Source organism: Periplaneta americana, chromosome 11, assembly GCF_040183065.1.
Source record: "Periplaneta americana isolate PAMFEO1 chromosome 11, P.americana_PAMFEO1_priV1, whole genome shotgun sequence".
NCBI classification, from domain to species: domain Eukaryota; kingdom Metazoa; phylum Arthropoda; class Insecta; order Blattodea; family Blattidae; genus Periplaneta; species Periplaneta americana.
Window position 1 is genome coordinate 10,852,099 of NC_091127.1, and position 20,300 is coordinate 10,872,398.

The 20,300-nt window shown below is 36.0% G+C and overlaps 1 protein-coding gene across 1 annotated transcript; it reads left to right on the forward strand.

The window, feature by feature from the left end:
* Positions 1-215: 215 nt before the first annotated feature.
* Positions 216-19,948, forward strand: CCT8 (chaperonin containing TCP1 subunit 8). Its single transcript, XM_069838985.1, has 9 exons — positions 216-420; positions 2,991-3,293; positions 5,754-5,952; positions 7,021-7,082; positions 7,368-7,505; positions 12,743-12,988; positions 14,517-14,720; positions 17,415-17,651; positions 19,346-19,948. Exons 1-9 carry the CDS (start codon positions 361-363, stop codon positions 19,541-19,543), a joined length of 1,647 nt encoding a protein of 548 aa, XP_069695086.1. The 5' UTR covers positions 216-360; the 3' UTR covers positions 19,544-19,948.
* The last annotated feature ends 352 nt before the right edge of the window (positions 19,949-20,300 follow it).

Consider the following 20,300-nt stretch of genomic DNA (forward strand, 5'->3'; position numbering starts at 1 on the left):
CTACTTTAGATTGACGTACCTATTGTGATTTTCATGCCTGTTCCTAGATGGCATTAATATACATAATACTATTGTAATTAAAATAAATAATGTTAACATTAACCGTAGTAATGTAATTAATAGAACATTTGTTTTTAGTATTTAAACACTAATAGTGACTAACAAGATTAAATTTCACAGTTCTAGAATTCTGTATGATAATGTTCATCACCAACACTTGTGTCGCTAGCGTTGAGCACGAGCGCAACGAGCAGTCATCGTTCGAAGTGTGGGTTGATTCTGGTGTGTTAGTAAAGTAGAAAGAAATATACTTTTATTCAAAGAAATTATTGAAATAAAGAAACAAATTATATTGTTAACATGGCGTTGCACGTGCCGAAAGCTCCGGGTGTGTCACAGATGTTGAAAGACGGTGCAAGAGTAAGTTTCATTTGTGCGCTTTTGAACTGTTCACGATGCCCGCATGGTAGTCGTCGCTTAAAATGATGGTCAATTTTGCTCTTTCTCTGTAATATCAATATAACTTTCAAACATTTGTACATGAAATGTTTGTATCCTACATAAAGTTTATATGTAATAGTGAAATTAATGTACCGGTAGGCCTGTTAGGTTAACCTAATGATTCTTGTAGCAGGCATGCGCATGACAACTGACCGATGGGAGGAACAGAAACGTTTCTGAAATGTTCTGAAGATTCGAAAGGAATTGTTTGTTAAAAATTTAGTTACTTAGAAAAACTGGCAGCAGAAATACAAATTATGTAAAATGTTGACGGGGGGGGGGGGGGGAGAGACCAACCTCCTTTATCTCCCCACACCACACGGGACTGACGTCCAATTTGTGTTTCGTTATGGGTTAAATGAAGGGATAGCCAAGTGACATGAGGCTGAGGTATGTGGCAAGGTTCGTAGGTCAGTTGAGGGGATAGCTAAGTGACGTGACATGTTGTGAAAATATTTCCCCTTTTTTTCCTCTTACCATCTGCATTTCTTGGGTTATATTGTGTTCATAGTACTGATATCCAGCTCACTGAGATTTTCGTGATTTTAATGTGATTTGGTAATTGTGACATATGCAAGTTAAAATTAACCACGATAGCTCGTTCGAAGTCCTCTTTTCGTAATTTGTAATCTGGCCAAGGAAAGGATATCGTCTTCATTTGTTGGACCAGAACATGTTCTTGCTGCATGTAGTAAAATGAAAGTGCAGCCAGATTATGTAGAATCAACATTTAATTCACAGAAAAAGTATGACTGCATTCACGTCAAGCATATGAACTGATTTAAGGGCTTAATGTTAGATCCCAGAAAACAACTTTTTATCCTGCAACAGAAGGCAAAATAAGATGGATACAGGTATCCGTGCTGGTCACAAGATGCTTAATAAACATCTGTACTTAATGAGTCTCTCCAGAGATCCAAGATGTAGATATTTTTCTCGCGGTATATGGCATTCAAATCATTCTAACCTATCTGATGATATTTTTTCTCCCTTTTCTTAACTGTAAATGGGCACATTGGGCACATTTTGTATATTCGATTCCCTAACCGTTTCAAATGTTTATCATTTTACCTTTTAGGTGTGTTTCCAAATTATATGTAATACGCTTTGTCAAATCTGGCAACCCTTTCATAAGGGAAGCTAAATTTATTTATTATAAGAGGAGGAGAGTTCAGCTCATGTCCTGAGCCAGTGAAATTTTTTGGGCAAACTTGAAATCAGACTAACCAGTAGATATTAATTGGATTGACTTGAGGACTATCAGGACTTGGGAACTCTGTGAAACGATTAGGGCTCCTTAAGTTAATATCTGAATATGAAATTTGCAGTGGATCCCTGTAAAGGGACTTCAACCACATGCATTTTTTTAAGAGAGAGAGAGATTTAAAGAAAAATAAATCGTCCGGCCTTAATTAAGGATGACCACGAGGATCCTGAAATTAATAGCAAATAAATATAATGAATTAAATATGAATATTGTTATAAAAATAAAATGCAATAATTAAGCACCGTTGATTATAAATTATAAAATACAAATCTTAGAAGATGACCTTAAAATTAAATTTATAAATAAAAGATTTGATTTAAAATTAGCTCATCTTTAATTAAGATCTTTTGAGTGGTATAAATGAAATTATATAGCTGCAGGAAATCTTAAGAATTTGGTGGATGATTTTTTGAATTTCAAAAATTGATAGGCCTATTGATAATTGTTTTAAAAAATTATATTATATTTAAATTTGGGTAAAGATCCTATTACTGACGAATTGGATTAACAGCAATGGAAAAATATCGGTTTAATAATTGAAAGTCTAGAATCCATATAACGCGACTTGAGTCGTTGTTGCGCCAAAACAACGACGTATTACACAGCTTACGACAAAAATAAATTTAAAGTTTCATTAAAAGATGCCCCTCTATCTGAATCATCCATGATTTCTTCCCTTCACCCCTATTCCTTTCTCTCTTCCACATCCCACTCCTTTTTCTCCCATCTATTTTCTGTCTTGTCTCTGTTAACTGTTACACTCTATATTACAGACACTCTTACTAATACATTGTAAATGTACTTACTGGAGACTGTAGGATTCAATGATAATGTATGTGCCCTAGATCTCTATTCCTGGAAGATAGTCTGGCCATTCCAAAATCATCTACTTTTTACTAATGACATAGTCACAAACCTGACGTTAAAATTGGTGTCCACTGACCAATTGAACATCGAAAAATAGACTGAAAAGAAGTATAACCATCCATTGACAATAGTCACAGAAACCATGGAAGGTATACTAGCTCTCATATCTCCCGTGTATTCTATCACAAACCAGATAAAATCACAAAAATCAAATAAACACAAATACACTTTTCATTGCTTGGCTGTCAATAATAAATAAATACTCAGAAACCAGCATTAATCCCAAAAATGTGAATTTTGTATTTTATCGGTGCTGTTAATTACCCATGTTGTACATAATTGTCTTTTCTTGCAGTATTTTTCAGGTTTAGAAGAAGCTGTGTACAGAAATATCAATGCTTGCAAACAATTTGCTCAAACAGTGCGGACTGCATACGGTCCAAATGGCATGAACAAAATGGTTATCAATCATCTAGAAAAGTTGTTTGTCACCAATGATGCAGCAACAATAATAAGAGAACTGGAAGTTGAACATCCAGCTGCTAAACTGATGCTCCTAGCATCACAAATGCAAGAACAAGAAATTGGGGATGGAACAAATTTTGTCATCATCTTCTCGGGGGCTCTTTTAGAAGCAGCAGAGGATCTCTTGAGAATGGTATGTTGGGAATATTGAGTGTTTCTATCGCATATAGAACAGTACAATAAAAACTTTGTAATGTAGTATAGAATAATACTTTTATGGAAATGCAACAATAATAATAAAGGTTCTCTTACACATTTTAGAAAACATTTAATAGTACATTATGCAACGAGCCTATAATGGTAGTAATTAAGCCGCGAGTATGTTTATGAAACGAGCGCAAGCGAGTTTCATAATTTTCATACGAGCATCTTAATTACCATTATAGGCAAGTTTCATACGACTTTTTATGCTCGACCATACTTCTAACTTGAAATTATTCATAAGTATTCATGTTATTCTTATCTGACTGGGGAGCAGAACTGACCTTGTGCAATATCTCGTAAATTGTGAGATGTGCGCAGACGCGAAAGTATTGATTTTTTCCGAGAAACAAATATCATTGACCATGATATAATCTAGAGAGTAAAATAAACATTAATCTTGATATAACCTTGAAATTGATTTAGACATTGAAAAACGAGATGACAAATTGAATTTATTTGAATATTATTTACAATTAACGCTAATTATTATAGTAACAGAACATAACCTTCTGCGACAGTATTGGATTCCCAGCCTCTGTGACGTTTCGCTAGTTGTCTTTCGATTGCATATCCGAGAATAATCGATACTTGCGCTTTCATATTGCTACAATGGTATTTTCTGATTGGTGGAACACGTGAACTTTAATGAATAGGTGTACTTTAATGAGGTCCATTAAAGGGCTGCTACCAGGTGTATAATTACTACATTTTGGCATGGTCGAGCATAAAAATATTGGGAATACATTCATCTCAAAACTTAGAACATAGAAAATTAAGCACAATTTTAATAGGTTGAGGAAAAACATTGAAAGAAACTTCAGCCAGGTAACTTGTCCCAACAAATATTTGAACCCAAGCCCGCTCATTTCACAGTCAGATATGCTAACCTTTACTCCACAGCAGCAGACTCTGCTCTGTTAGGGTAGACCAGGGTAATTGTGAACACTTTTCACTGATTTCAAATATATTTCAACATTACAGAACCCTCAGTAACAGTAAGCATGACAAAGAAACATTGTGTTATTTTTAGATCATTCTTTTCCCTGAAAATGGGTTTAAAATTATAAGGTTGACTTTTTTCATCTTTTAATTGCTAGTTTACATTTACCCCTTTGAGAGGGGGTAATTTTAAACACCAACTTCCACACGGGCTATCAGACACTGAACATTTTTTGTTCTGTTTCACAAGACAGAGCTGTACTCCTTCCAACTACAATTTTGGTCACTGGTACATTTCGTCCCTTTAACCTATGATATATGACGATATAGGAACTCAGTACCTCTCCTGAGCTTCACGATAACTGTAGTTATTACTTTTCACATCTGTGACAACTCTCTCTAAATCCTCTACAGTGTAGTTGGATGGGGGTTTCTTTCTTATATAATTTCTTGGCATTTTGATTACTGAAAAGTACGAAATGTAACCATAGTAAAACATGTTTACAATTACCCCCAAGCAATTAAAACTATGGGGCAAATTAAACACGTCATAATTTAATGACCTGAGGTTATGGGAGATCTCAAAACCATTGTAATAAATGTTAACTACTATACATTACTCATAAAAAAAAAAACCCTCGGTAGCGCAGTTGGTATAGCGCTGGCCTTCTATGCTCGAGGTTGCGGGTTCGATCCCGACCGAGGTCGATGGCATTTAAGTGTGTTTAAATATGACAGGCTCATGTCAGTAGATTTACTGGCATGTAAAAGAACTCCTGCGGGACAAAAATTCCGGCACACCGGCGATGCTGATATAACCTCTGCAGTTGCGAGCGTTGTTAAATAAACCATAATTATACTCATAAAAACAACATATTCTTAAAAAATAGCACTGTATGTTTACTTATGATGCCAAAAATGAAGGTGAAGAAAAATTCTTTCTCTACTTTTTTTTGTAGACTCTCACAAAACATTCGTTCACAACTAAACAGTTACTCCTATTTGGCACCAAACTGCGTTGTAGGTTAGCCAACATGTTAATTTAAATATTCTCCGAATTAAAATTTTTATATTGACAGTTTTTCTTACAGTATTTGTTTACAATTACCCCCTGTTTACAATTACCTTGGTCTACCCTATCAAACTTACATGAGATTAAATGTGTATTGGGTAATGCCTGTAAACCATCCTGGATTTTAGTGAAAGTCAACTTCATAGCAATGTTAATAGTACATGAAAGGCCATTGACTTCAGTTACAATAAAGTCGACATGTTTTGAGTAATGTATCCAGCCCACTATTATTTTAAGACCTGATTCAAGCTTTACTTTCGACATTACTTAAGCTCACATGACATTCGTATGTCCCTAGATTTATGCTGTTTGTTCTGCAGAAAAGACAGCAGCACTGAATCTTACAAATTACTGAAGAAATTGTTTATTTCATTTCAGGGTTTAACACCTTCAGAAATAGTAGATGGCTATGAGATGGCCCTGGATAAGGCTCTGCAGATTTTGTCCACTCTCACTTGCTATGAGGTGAAGGACTACAGAAATGAAGCTGAGGTTATAAAGGGTATTAAAACGTCGATCATGAGCAAGCAGTATGGCAATGAAGACTTCCTGACTAATTTAATTACTAAAGCTTGTGGTAAGCTGATTTTCTATATATATTTCATTTAATTTAGCTTGTCTTTGAATTTTACAACCATTATGCTTAAAGAAGGTAAAGCTGACAATTATAAATCTGTTACATTTGAACGTCATTACTAGAGACTGCATTTTAAAAGGAAATTTTTTCATCAAAAAAAGGACAAAAAAAAGGGGGGAGAAGTTACAGCCAAAAAAGGACTTGAAAAAGGACTATATAACTCCCCAAAACACACTTCAGCACATTCATGGATATACATGGCACACACAATCTTACATTTATCTCTTCACAAAATAAGGCAAATGTTGTATTTGATATAGTCAAAAAAGGACTTAAAAAAAGGATATTATTCCCTCAAAAGGGTGTTATTTTAATTGAAAACACACTTCAGCACATTCATGGATACACATAGCAACACAAGCTTGTATTTATTGCTTCACAACATAAGGAAAGTGTTGTATTTGATCACATTCAACATTTCAATATGTTTCAATATGATTCTGCCTCTTTGAATGCAGAATGTCTTTATAAACAGAAAATGACCGCTCAACATCAACTGAAATCAGAGGTGAAAATTTTATTTTTATCCTGAACTATAAATCAGCACACTTTATTAGGTTTTCAATTTCTGGAATCAGAAGAAGAACGATTTTTATTTTCTCTTGCTCAGGAAGTTATAGGCCTATCGGAAAAATATTGGAAAATTATCTAAATGTTTACGATATTCTGTCAGAAAAGGACCAAAATAAGATATGTTTTTAAAAAAGGGAAAAAAAGAGAATACGGACTAAAAAAGGGGGAAAATAAAAGAGAAGCCAAAACCACATAATTTGGTCGGTGGAAGATAGTTTTGAACAACGTAATTATCTCATGTTTCGTGTTGAAATAAAAAAAAGGGATTCCCTTTAAAATCCGGTCTCTAGTTATTACACCTACAGTTAATAAAATCCAAATACATTTTTATTGTGATTAGTAGCCATATTATATCCAGAATTGTATACTGTATGTAATTTTTTTTGTTGGAATTGAAGTGGTTGATTCTAATTCACGTCTCATATTTTGATACAGTATCCATATTGCCAGAGAAGACTACATTCAATGTGGACAATGTTAGAGTGTGCAAGATTCTGGTAAGTTCTCAGTTATTCTTCTATCAGATATAATTAACATGTTACATCCATATGAGAAATATTAGCATGTTCAGGAATCTCTACGATAAAGGAAGAACCTTTATGGGTTTAACTTCGGGAAGAAATTACTTTTTTATCCATATTTTAAAATTTGAAGACTTAATAATTTGGTTCACTAATGTACTACACATAACAGGAAACAATACTGTCATTAATAAGGTTTTATTCTGTTCTGATGGTGGACAAATTATTTTGAAGTTTGATATGAAATCTTCCTCCCAACAGGGTTCTGGAGTGCACAATTCTGAAGTAGTTCAGGGAATGGTTTTCAAGCGTCAGGTAGAAGGTGACATCACAAAGAAATCTCAGGCGAAAGTGGCATTGTACACTTGTACTGTGGACATCATGCAGACTGAGACAAAGGTAAGCAGAGAGTGCAGGTTGCGCTGTACTCTGAAGATATTGATATCATTCCTTCAGTTCAGTCACCCTATTAAGAATTCAAACTAGAAGTCTTGTCGACCTCACTGTCTATATCTCTGCCAGCCTACATCCTTCTTTCCATTTGGTTATTTCCACATTTTATGGGCTGCTCATTCTTTGCACTACTTTTTCCAGATCTCTGTATAGGCCTACTTTTTTTTTTTTCCATAGATACAGTAAACTGTTTATTCTGTTTGGGACACATTCAACATTTAAAGATATCATGATTATGCATCTTGATTACACAACTTTTAACACTGTATCACTTCGGAATTTGTATGGTAAGACTTTCTTGTGTTAAATTTCAACGTACCTCGTTTACATGTTTCGACCTATTTATGGGTCATCTTCAGAACTGGTCGTTGTTGGTCTTGGCGCCACTTGTTCTGTTTCCTGTGAGGGTGTGTTCCTGTGGTATAGTGTAGAGTCAGAGAGTGTGTCTGTTTTGAAGTTGAGTTGTGTGTTGAGAATTTCGTTCGGGTGTGTTTTCGTGTGTCTGTATATTTCATATTGTTCTAGTGTGTTTAGTTTCTGGCTTTTTGGTTGGATGTGTAGTATTTCCATGTCTGTGTTGATGTCTCTGTGGGTGTGGTTAGCAGAACAAGTGGCGCCAAGACCAAAAACGACCAGTTCTGAGGATCCATAAATAGGTCGAAACATGTAAATGAGGTACGTTGAAATTTAACACAGGAAAGTCTTACCATACAAATTCCGATTTCATGATTGTTTGGTTTCTAATGCTGAACACTTGACAGCTAAGTGATTGACTTTTCTCAAATGATCTCTTTTAATTTGTTTTGAATTTATATGTCTTATACTAGTACATTAGTGTCTATTATCACACACAAAGTTGTCAGTGAAATTTTGAATGAACTGCTACATGGGCCAAAGGCTTTACTTCATCCGTTGTGACATTTTAATTTTTCACGTACACAAGGGATTGTCAGCACAAAGCACCCTGGGGCTAATGTCTCTTACCCACGGAGAACACACTGCACTATGGCGCACTTGTAGCTGCTAGCGGGTATGCTCTCTACCTCTTCCTACTGCACGACGGGGCACACAGGACAGCTCCGCTTACCCTTTACCCATTTCAGCGAGTGCTAATGTCTACTGATATAGACTGTGTGTGCGTCATTTTGCTGTTGTAACTAATATATCGTCTATACTCTTGTTTGAAACTTTTTTTTTTATATTGTACTTTAATGAACAAAGCATAAAGTGTTACAGTTTGGAAATATGTAGGGTGGAGATTGAAAGGGACGATAGGATACACGTAAATTAATAGAAAACCTATATTACGTTTTGCGATTAAATGCACGGTTAATTAGAACACTAAGTTTGAAGTTCCAGCAGTCCGGCAACATTGCCGCTAACACACTCTTTTTGTGATACAGATGTAAGAGGTCAACGAATTTGGTGTGTCTCACTAGATGAGCTGTTTTCTGGTGCTGTGTTGCAACCAACTCGGATCTTGCAGTGGCTTGAAATTAGAGGTTTTTAAAATTAAATTTACACGAAAACCGTCCAAGCTATTGAAATACGTCAGAGGGATAAATTACTCTTTACTAGTTTTCCTATCGATATGGACAAAAATCACGATCCTACTCGCAATAGTTACCGAACATATCGTCCCTCCTCTGGCAAACTAGCGAAAGTGCAAATTATTAATTTTTCAGGAGAGCTAAAACAAACTTTGATTGCTCACGTAAAATCAAGTATTATTCTTACTTGGTTTGTTTCATGTGTTAAAAAAACTAGTTTACCAACTTGTGTGAGATTAGTTTCGGTTTGTGTGCTTTCCTTTGTTTTAAGGGCAGAAATGGCAGTTTCGTTACTTTGCCTGAGTGATATTATTACACATCCCATCTGCCATCATGGTGCAAAGTGTTGAATCTGCACTACAACCGTTATTGTTTTACTAGCCTAATGATCATGATTTAAGTAGATACATTTGTACTTAGAAATTAGAGGGATTGAAAGGAAATAAGAAGTGTGTGTAATATTTTATTAGAACATTTAATTTACGAGTTGAGGGCACATTGAAGAAATTATGAAACAACTTTTTTTTTGTTTCATTTAATAATACTTTTCCAATCTATTCTTCGTCTGACTCCTCTGAAATATTTGACTCTGCTAAAGCATCTCTCACAGTTGCTGATGATGGAAGGCTTTCATAAAATCCATGATATGCCTTCGGGATTTGCAGATCATCACAAAGTTTTTGCAGATCCTTCCGTTTGGCATCAGATATACATAATCTTGCACAGTAAGGTTTCACTGGTTCAGACTTTAATGGGCGGCCCCTTCGTTGCTTGAAAGTGAACCTTTTGAAGTAGCTATCTTCATACCCAGTCTTTATCTGAACCGTACATGGTGCATCCTTTGTGTAAGGAAACCGCACCGTTTGTCGGAAGGGCAAAGAAGTATTCTCATCCTCAGCTGTAAAATTATTCTTGTTTTGGTTGAAGTCAAGGAAGTCATCATGTACCAATGAAGAAACATTGTAGGGTGATGGATTCTTGCGTGTATTCCTTATCTGTTGAACCCACCCTTCTGGAGTGTACACTGGGAGTTGTTTTGCAGACATAAATATGTTTTGATGTATAAGAGTCGCACTCCATTAAACTACGTCCTGACTCAAAATAAATATGATCAATCTGCTGAATTTTTGGATGGTTTTTTACTGCTTCTAGACACACATACATACAAAATTTGTGTTTTTTTGCTGTCCTCCACAGCTGTCTGGAAACATCATTACAGTCTCAGCATTAGGGTATTTCATGAGGTAAGAGTAAATGCAAGTTGAAATTTCCACGCTTTGTCTCTTTCCTTCAGTCTCATCTCATATAAAATATTCTACTGAAGCATCACCTAAATTGTAAACTGTTAAATTATACACAGCCAGCTTCCTTACATAGAAAAATGGACCCTGAGCTCCTTTTGGGGTACTTAAAACAGCCCACAAATCGAATTCAAATGCCAGCATTGTTTTGTCTTTCTCTTTACCAACGTCTTTGAAATTACGGGCAGCTTCTTTCCTCTCCACATGTTCTTTGTACGATTCTTTTTCATTTTCGGTTAATTCCCTTGTTTTCTTTTTTTCTATGGCCGTGAAACCAGGTGGCCTGGGTTCGATTCCCGGTCGGGGCAAGTTACCTGGTTGAGGTTTTTTCCGGGGTTTTCCCTCAACCCTATACGAGTAAATGCTGAGTAACTTTCGGTGCTGGACCCTGGACTCCGCCGGGATTATCACCTTCATCTCATTCAGACGCAAAATAACCTAAGATGTTGATAAAGCGTCATAAAATAACCTACTAAAAATATAAATATATATTGAACAAGTATTGCAGTGATCCTTCTTAGGAACATGGAAGGTAATTTTGTATTCACGGAAAATTCTCCTGTACTTTTCAATACTTGCACAATATCTTGTTTCTGAGTCACGACATTTCTTTTCGTACAGTTCATACATTTTTGTAATGTTTAGATTGGGTTCCAGATATCTGTATTCACTTTTCCTTCAACAGTAGTGTGATTCTACGCTCGGGAAAGATAGTATGTGTTCCCTAATGAATGCTTCGTCTTCTGTATTAAGCTTGTTCTTTGGTTCATGTGTCCCTCTCATCTCAGGAAGTAAAATTCCTTGTTCAGTGACTTTACATAGTGCTCCCCTGACTAAACCTTCGGAGATATTTAATGTGTCCAGAAAAATCTCGCGACAAACAAAAACCGCGGGAAAATTCTAACAATCACACAGCTGATCTGACACTTTCGTTAATTTGCTGTAGTGAATGTTGACGACTTCCACAATACTGACTATGGTAAACTAACAACAGTGCAGATTCACTACTTCTGCATAGTCTAATATACTAGCTTCGTAGTTCGGTGAAAAAAGCACAGCTTATTGTAGCCATAAAGAAGGAGCTGCAGATACGATACTTTGCCAGAGTGTAGTTCTTAAATAGATTGTACAATGTATACCTTAAGTGAAGATTCGCTAATTTGTCACTTTCGCTAGTTTACCAGAGGGGGGACGATATATGGGCTATTCCATCTCAAATTGACCGAAATAGAGAGAAAATTGACCTTGCACTTTTTAAATACAGTGAAACTTTTTCTGTTCGTTGACAACTGTGATATAATGCTTTGTACAAAGTTTGAGGCATCAGAACTTAATAGTGTTTAAATTAAAAATATTTAAATTTATCGTATTTTCATAAAATTAGCAACTTTAAACTGTTGTGGCTCCGAAACCCTTTCACCCAATGATCAAAATCATGGTTTATTTTGATGCTGAGAAGTTACAGTTTATATTGACATGTAAACAGTTTTTCTTACATTTTATGGAAATGGAGAAATTTAGATTTTTCTTCATTAAGACGCCTTTGGCCACGAAAAAATATGTTTAAAATATATGGTTAGATTCCGCATTGAAAGTACAAATAAACACATATTTTGAATACTGATGGTACGTTGATAAGGAAGTATTGAAAATATCAAATAAAGAAAATAAATAGTACGCGCGTGAACTGACCAGCTGACTGTGAGGCGGGAGCTAGCCGAGGTAAGCAAGGCCAGGAGACAAACACGTGCTGTGTCGTCTAGCAGTCATGGCTGTGCTAGCTTTATCACAGGTTTTCATAAACATAGGAGTAAAATGACGTCCAATGCTCGCTTATCTTCAACTCTCGGCCAGTGCGTGCAGTACTGCGCCGTTCAAGTCTAGGCATGTGAAAATAATCTATTTAATACCCTCGAAACTTATTGCCGAGCCACTAAGCAAACAATGCCGAATCCCTCTTAATAATGCAAGGTTTTTTCTCAAGCCTAAAAGTAAGTAAAATCAGATTATCTGTCTCTCTGTATACAATAAAAATAAGGATTACTTCTTAACATAACCAACCAAATGTCAGCTTCAAAATAAGCTCTCGTTCAATATTCTGCAGTAAATGGTTCCAGAGTTCTGAGCACTGAAAGAGGCTTGTTTTTATAAAATACGCTAAATTTGTCGCTCAATAATACGAAAACCGTTTGACTTTCGATAGTATATTTTTGAAAATGCACTCCCCTCAGCACCTTGTATAAGTAGGGAAAAAATTAGAGTATAAAAAATGCGAGGTTTTTTACTGATCCATTTCATATGGAATAGCCCGCATGTATGTTTTTATTTTCAGGGCACAGTTCTCATCAAATCAGCTGATGAGCTGATGAACTTCAGTCGTGGGGAAGAAAACATGTTGGAGGAACAGATCAAGGCTATTGCAGACAGCGGAGTGGATGTGATAGTGGCAGGTGCCAAGTTCGGAGACATGGCCCTTCACTACGTGAACAAGTATAAGATGATGGCTGTACGGTTGAACAGCAAGTGGGATATCCGGCGATTAAGCAAAGCTGTGGGAGCAACGGCATTGCCTAGACTGGTAAGTTTGGTGATTTCTTTTTCTCCTGTGAAGGACGACTGGATAATCATCTGATGGAGGCTGTAACAGCCCACAAGGCCTAAAATGGGAAAAGATGGTGATGGTCTTACATCATCTTCTCCTCCATTAAGCAATAGGTTAATGTAAATCTTGTCGGCCTGAGTCTAGCACTGGTCTTCTGTGCCCAAGGTTGCAGGTTCGATCCCGGCTCAAGTCGATGGCATTTAAGTGTGCTTAAATGCGACAGGCTCATGTCAGTAGATCTACTGGTATGTAAAAGAACTCCTGCGGGACAAAATTCCGGCACACTGGTGACGATGATATAACCTCGGCAGTTGCGAGTGTCGTTAATTAAACCATAACTTTAATGTAAATCTATTCCAGCTCTAAATTGTTTTAAAAATTATTTAAAAATTCTTTACTTCAAAAAGTAATTTTCAATCTGAGACATTCTTGTATATCTTTTGCATTGATTATTCCTCAAACATTTCATTAATCTTTAACAGGAACCATTCTTTCATTAAGGTGCATTCTTCTACATAATTCATGTGAATTGTAGCTGTGATCACTATTTTATATTATCACTTTACTATTGTTTATTGGTTATAAAATATGTATTTTGATGCCAACTATAACCCTAATATACCTCAGGGTGAAATAGGGTTTATTAAATTGGATAATAAAAAAAAATCTGATGATGAATGATTGAGGATCGTTTTTGCAAAACTTGTTAACTGAAAAAACTAAATTTTACAGAAGAGACAAAACACTATAGTAAGCAAGTTTTGCTGTAACTCTCACTTATAGCAGAAAGCAAGTTTTGAAAAAACGATCACACTTTGACACACTACAATGAAGAGAAATAACCCAATTTTACTAAGATGCCTTGAACATCATGTAGAGACCTGCCTTATGTTAATGAATCCATCAAAATCTCAATTATGCAAATTTTGCAGTTAGCAAGTTTTGCAAAAACGGCCCTCAATTACAGATGATTTTTGAGATGGAAACTACAGATTTTAAATAGAAAGTCTGTAGTATTTGTTACACAAATAATGATATAAATGATAAAATTGGATAGGTTCTAAACGATTTGTTGTTGTTGTTTTCTAATGCCAGGCATTTGACACTAAAGTCATTTGACCTCTTGCACTCCAATATTTTTCAAAGATATTATCATGACCAGCCACTGAAGCACAGATTTTGAGATGTTCCGAATCCATTTCTTGGTTTGAGTTGCACAATCGGCAGTTAGGGGACTGATATATTCCAAATCTATGCAGGCTAAATGATTTGTAAAAATATTTCAAAAAATGCTAAAAAGTAGTGATGGTGTAATGGTGCAGCATAAGTTATGATGAAGATAATGATGGCTTTTCTTTTTTTGTTTTAGCCCTGCAGTTCAGTTTTGCCTTTTTTCCCCACCACTTTATTCTTTTTGAGATACATTGTTATGTACTTAATTTGTGTGTAATAGATATTTAGATGAATCTCGAAACTTGTATCATTGTTGATTTTTATTTTGCAGACCGCTCCGACCCGTGAAGAGTTGGGATATGCTGATACAGTATTTGTTGATGAGCTGGGGGACACTTCTGTAGTGATATTCCGTAACGAAGGCAAGGAGTCTCGTATTGCAACTGTTGTAATACGTGGATCTACCGACAATTACATGGACGACATCGAGAGAGCTGTAGACGATGGAGTCAACACTTTTAAGGGAATAACTAGAGTAAGTGACAAATTTTTGTCGAAGTACCAAAATAGAACTGTGTGTGATGTAATTTATTTCGTTTTTGTAAAACTGTGTATTACATGTCGGTCACAGAAATAGCTCATACAGTTAACTCACATATCCTCCAGCTCTGGCAAGTTTTCAAATCAGTTGAGGGACGAAATGACTCATTCATTTCATTCATAGTGTTCTATTCAAGGTCTTTCACTGCAAACCCAGCATTCATCAATCTTTCCTATTTTCCGTCTTCCCTTTAGTCTTTGCATATGATTCATATGAGAACCGTTTTTGCAAAACTTGCAAACCGAAAAAACTAAATTTTGCAGGAGAGACAAAACACTACAGTAAGCAAGTTTTACTACATCTCTTACTTATAGCAGAAAGCAAGTTTTGAAAAACGATCACACTTTGACACACTACAATGAAGAGAAATAACCCAATTTTATTAAGACGCTTTGAACATCATGTAGAGGCCTGCCTTATGTTAACAAATCCATCAAAATCTCAATTTTTCAAATTTTGCAGTTAGCAAGTTTTGCAAAAACTGTCCTCATATATCTTATTGTTGTCTATCATCTGATATCTTCTGGCCAGAACTTTTATTCCGTTCACCATTCCTTCCAATGCATCCTTCAGTAGGCAGTTTCTTCTCAGCCAGTGACCCAACCAATTCCTTTTCCTCTTCCTCTTCCTGACCAGTTCCAGCATCTTTGTTTCTTCACCCAACTCTTTCCAACACAGCTTCGTTTCTTATTCTGTCTTACCCATTTCACACACTCCATTCTTCGCCATATCCACATTTCAAATGCTTCTAGTCGCTTGTCTTCACTTCATTGTTGTTGTTTTGTAATGCCAGGCAATAAAGTCATTTGACCTCTTGCATTCCAATATTTTTCAAAGATATTATCATGGTCGGCCACTGAAGCACAGATTTTGAGGTGTTCCAAATCCATTTCTTGGTTTGAGTTGCACAATGGGCAGTTAGGGGACTGATATATTCCAATTCATTCACTTCATTGTAATGTCCATGTTTCTCTCCCATACAGTGGCACATTCCACACAAAGCACTTCACTAATCTCTTCCTTAACTCTTTTTTTCCAGAGGTTCCACAGAATATGCTCTTTTTCTATTAAAAGCTTCCTTTGCCATTTGCTATTCTTCTTTTGAGTTTTTGGCAGCAGTTCATGTTACTACTTATAGTACACCCCAATAGACAGATTTTCTCCGAGCACTTTGCTCAAGCCATTCTCATTACCGGTACATTCTTTTTTCATTTTTATACTATTGTTACCTCATTGTCACAATTGAATCAGACGGAGCTAAAAGGAACTAAGTCACTTTTCACAACTTTTCAGAAGAAACAAAAAACATTCCACTAATAACACAAATGTATATATTTTTATGTTAATATTTTTATGTTATAGAAGACCAAAGAACATTTAAAAGTTTGACTGCACATGACATCCGTTTTTCAAATTGTTGCATAACCCAAAAAATGCATTATTTTGACTTAGTTCCTTCTTCCACCATTTGATGCACATGACATCCGTTGTTCAAATTGTTGCAGAACCCAAAAAATGCATTATTTTGACTTTGTTCCTTCTTCCACCATTTGATGCACATAACATCCGTTGTTCAAATTGTTGCAGAACCCAAAAAATGCATTATTTTGACTTAGTCCCTTCTTCCACCATTTGATGCACATGACATCCGTTGTTCGAATTGTTGCAGAACCCAAAAAATGCATTATTTTGACTTTGTTCCTTCTTCCACCATTTGATGCACATGACATCCGTTGTTCAAATTGTTGCAGAACCCAAAAAATGCATTATTTTGACTTTGTTCCTTCTTCCACCATTTGATGCACATAACATCCGTTGTTCAAATTGTTGCAGAACCCAAAAAATGCATTATTTTGACTTAGTTTCTTCTTCCACCATTTGATGCACATGACATCCGTTGTTCGAATTGTTGCATAACCCAAAAAATGCATTATTTTGACTTAGTTCCTTCTTCCACCATTTGATGCACATGACATCCGTTGTTCAAATTGTTGCAGAACCCAAAAAATGCATTATTTTGACTTTGTTCCTTCTTCCACCATTTGATGCACATGACATCCGTTGTTCAAATTGTTGCAGAACCCAAAAAATGCATTATTTTGACTTAGTTCCTTCTTCCACCATTTGATGCACATGACATCCGTTGTTCAAATTGTTGCATAACCCAAAAAATGCATTATTTTGACTTAGTTCCTTCTTCCACCATTTTATGCACATGATATCTGTTGTTCAAATTGTTGCATAACCCAAAAAATGCATTATTTTGACTTAGTTCCTTTTAGCTCCAACCGATTCAATTGAAGAGCACATAAGAAAAACAAAGCCACAGTTCTCATAAGGATAATATCATGTAATTCAATATATTACTGCAAAATTTTGGCGTTTTTCTTACCAAAACTAGCAAAGGAGAATATCACCATGGATATAACCATCCTTTCCTACTTTTTCATTAGGAATAGCAATCAATGTGCAGTAATATACTGAATTAGAAGATGACACCACCCTTAAGGAATTGTGACCGATTGTTTTTCCCCAATGGAACCAATCAGAATTGCAAGTGGCTTGACATTTCTGTTAAGCAGTTTTTATTTTAAAACTATGTATAATAAGATCAATCTCTTGTTTTAGGATGGCAGATTTGTTCCTGGAGCAGGAGCAACTGAGGTCGAACTAGCCCGACAAATTGCAAGCTATGGTGAAACTTTACCTGGGTTAGAACAATATGCCGTGAAGAAGTTTGCTAAAGCATTAGAGAGTTTTCCTAAGACTCTTGCGGAAAACACAGGTGTGAAAGCAACTGAAGTGGTATCGAAATTGTTTGCTGCCCACGAAGAAGGCAAAAAGAACTACGGGTTTGACATTGATGTAAGTAGTGCTTCTTACTACATACAGTCAACTCTGGATATAGTGAACTCGGCTATAGTGAACCTAAATCGTTGGTCCTAACCCGCATACATTAAAAAGTACATTAATATTTCTGTTTATAGTGAACCCTCCTGTCGGTTATAGTGAACCTTGTATCCTGACAAATTCTTATTTGAAGTCAGACTTCCTTGTATAAAATTTAAAGAATGTGTTGAGAACAACGTTCTAAGTTTCTTACTCGTTTATTCAAAGGACAAAGGTAGGATTAGTGATTCCTAGACAATGAGCTGTGCTGTAAATCCAGGCAATGCGTGACGACCTTGCCTCACTCCATTGTCGAAGGGTTGCCATTTTGTATTCAGGCACTCTACTCTACTCTCATTTCTAATCGTCCACAGTCAAAGGGTCGCCTTTTGTTCTCAGAAACATTTCCATTATGACAGGATTGAAAGAACGGAAAATGAAATTACCTTCTTTTATTAAAGGGGACGGACATTATGTCCAGAGCATAAATGAAGGTAAGATTTCGATGACTTTCAAACTCCTTCAGCCCTCTCCCAGTTTCCATTAAGTGACCCGGGAAATTCCAAGGTTGAGTAAGCAGTCACACTATAACAGTGTTTATCATTTCTGTGTTCCAACAATGAATGTACTGTATAAAAATATCGAAGTGTAAAGTGTTTTCTTTGGAAGATAAGACGAATATTATAAGTGACATTGAACGTGGTCTTTCACAAGCGGATGTGGGTCGACAGCATAGTTTAAGTAAATCAACTGTGAGTAACAGTATACAGTGTAATTCATTCCACAAAAATGAAATATTTCATTTTCTTGTTAACAATTTCATTCATTTCTCTCTTTTAAGGTTAGGGTAGAGACACTTCCGGTCTTACTAATAAAAACTCTATATACAGACGTTTAACTGTCTTATACTTATACAATGAGTAGCTCGTTTATAAGTCGTGTGTAAATTCCTTACTAATAATCACTACATACGTCGTGTATAACAGTACAACTGTTACACAGCTACGTCATAGTTTCGTCATTACTTCATTATGAAAGGTAAAAGAATATCTGAGATTCTCTATTGCATCCGGCAGAGCACTCTAGTGTGCCGTGTTAAGTATCGATAGTACAACTGGCTCTGATCGATTACCACACCACATTTTGGTCAAAGAGTACAAGCTACAGCAATATTACTCTAATTATTCTATGCTCTTTGGTTTGTTCTTCTGTGGTTACAATGCAGCCATTATCATAAAGTGACAGTCGATATGAACAGCTGTTAGAGGGGCGGCCATTTTTTCTCTATATACAACGCTTAAAGAAGGGGTTTCGTGTATATAACTACTGCAAAGCAATTCCCATTGTAAGTTACAGACTGTTTATACATCCATCACTTATGCAGGGTTTATTAGTAACGTTTTCTGTTTCAACTCTGCATAAGTCTCGTATAAAAACTATACACGATTTATTAGTAAGACCGTTCGAATATAGTGAACGAAATATGCAAGTCCGCAGAGGTTCACTATATCCGGAGTTGGCTGTATTTATTTCCAAGCATGGAAATGTTTTTGCGTCTCCTGTGTGTGTGTAAATGATTTACCTAAGAATCCGTTTCCTAGTATTTAGTTACTTTATGTAATTCTGTAGTTTATACATTGATTTCGTATTATTAAATTATATTGTTTCAGGGTGAAGGTGCTGCAATTAAAGACGTGGTAGAGGCCGGAATTCTTGATCTCTATGTAACGAAATACTGGGGCATGAAATATGCCACAAATGCCGCTACCACTATTCTCAAAGTGGATCAGATCATCATGGCGAAACGAGCTGGAGGTCCAAAAGCTCCTTCAGGGGGCGGTGGTGGTGCTGGTGATGAAGATGATTGAACTCTTGACGATAGCTCACATCTTCGCCAGCCTTGCACCCAACACTAATATTTTATATTACGAACTTTGATCTGTGGCATAGCAAATACTGCTGTGTATAGTTGTGTGTTACATTGAGTTAATTAGTTACTGTGCTAACGTTGTATGCTTTAAATTATTAATGCAAAAAAATTGACATTCCTAATACATTTCTTTAAAATACGTCAGACATACTTAATAATGCTTTTACCTTTTTTATGAAGAACATCTTACATATTGCCTTATTATCATGAAGATAACATGGACTGGATATCGTTCAGTATTACATAATTACGACAGTGAAGGCAACCTAAACATCATGCAGAATGTAGAATATTGATTGAATTGTAAACCATAAACGGTAAAGAAGAAAAGTTATTACATATAGGATGTTAAAGGCTGGTTCACAATAAACCGGAAACGAGAATCTGAACGAAAACGAAAACGGTATAATTGTTAAAATGTGTACATTTAAATGTGAGCATTCACAATTAACAAAAAGCTTCCCGGAGCCCTGGATCGGGAACGGAGAGTTGGCCAAGTTTCAACTTTGGCGTTCACGTTTCCGATCACAGCCCACTAGATTCATTCTATTGCCATCTAAAAGCTATTTTGTCGTCGTATATTTTGTAGCAAGAAGACCGTGACATAACCTATGCATTATTTTGTTCTGTGCTGTGCATCATGGAGCAAGTTTTATTTGTTGAGATTCTAATATTGAGTGTTGAGGAAAATCCTC

Coding starts and splice junctions, on each gene's coding strand:
- CCT8 (XM_069838985.1), top strand. CDS start 361: ATGGCGTTGCACGTGCCGAAAGCTCCGGGTGTGTCACAGATGTTGAAA. Junction 12,989..14,516: donor CAACGGCATTGCCTAGACTG/GTAAGTTTGGTG, acceptor TTTATTTTGCAG/ACCGCTCCGACCCGTGAAGA. Junction 17,652..19,345: donor ACTACGGGTTTGACATTGAT/GTAAGTAGTGCT, acceptor ATATTGTTTCAG/GGTGAAGGTGCTGCAATTAA.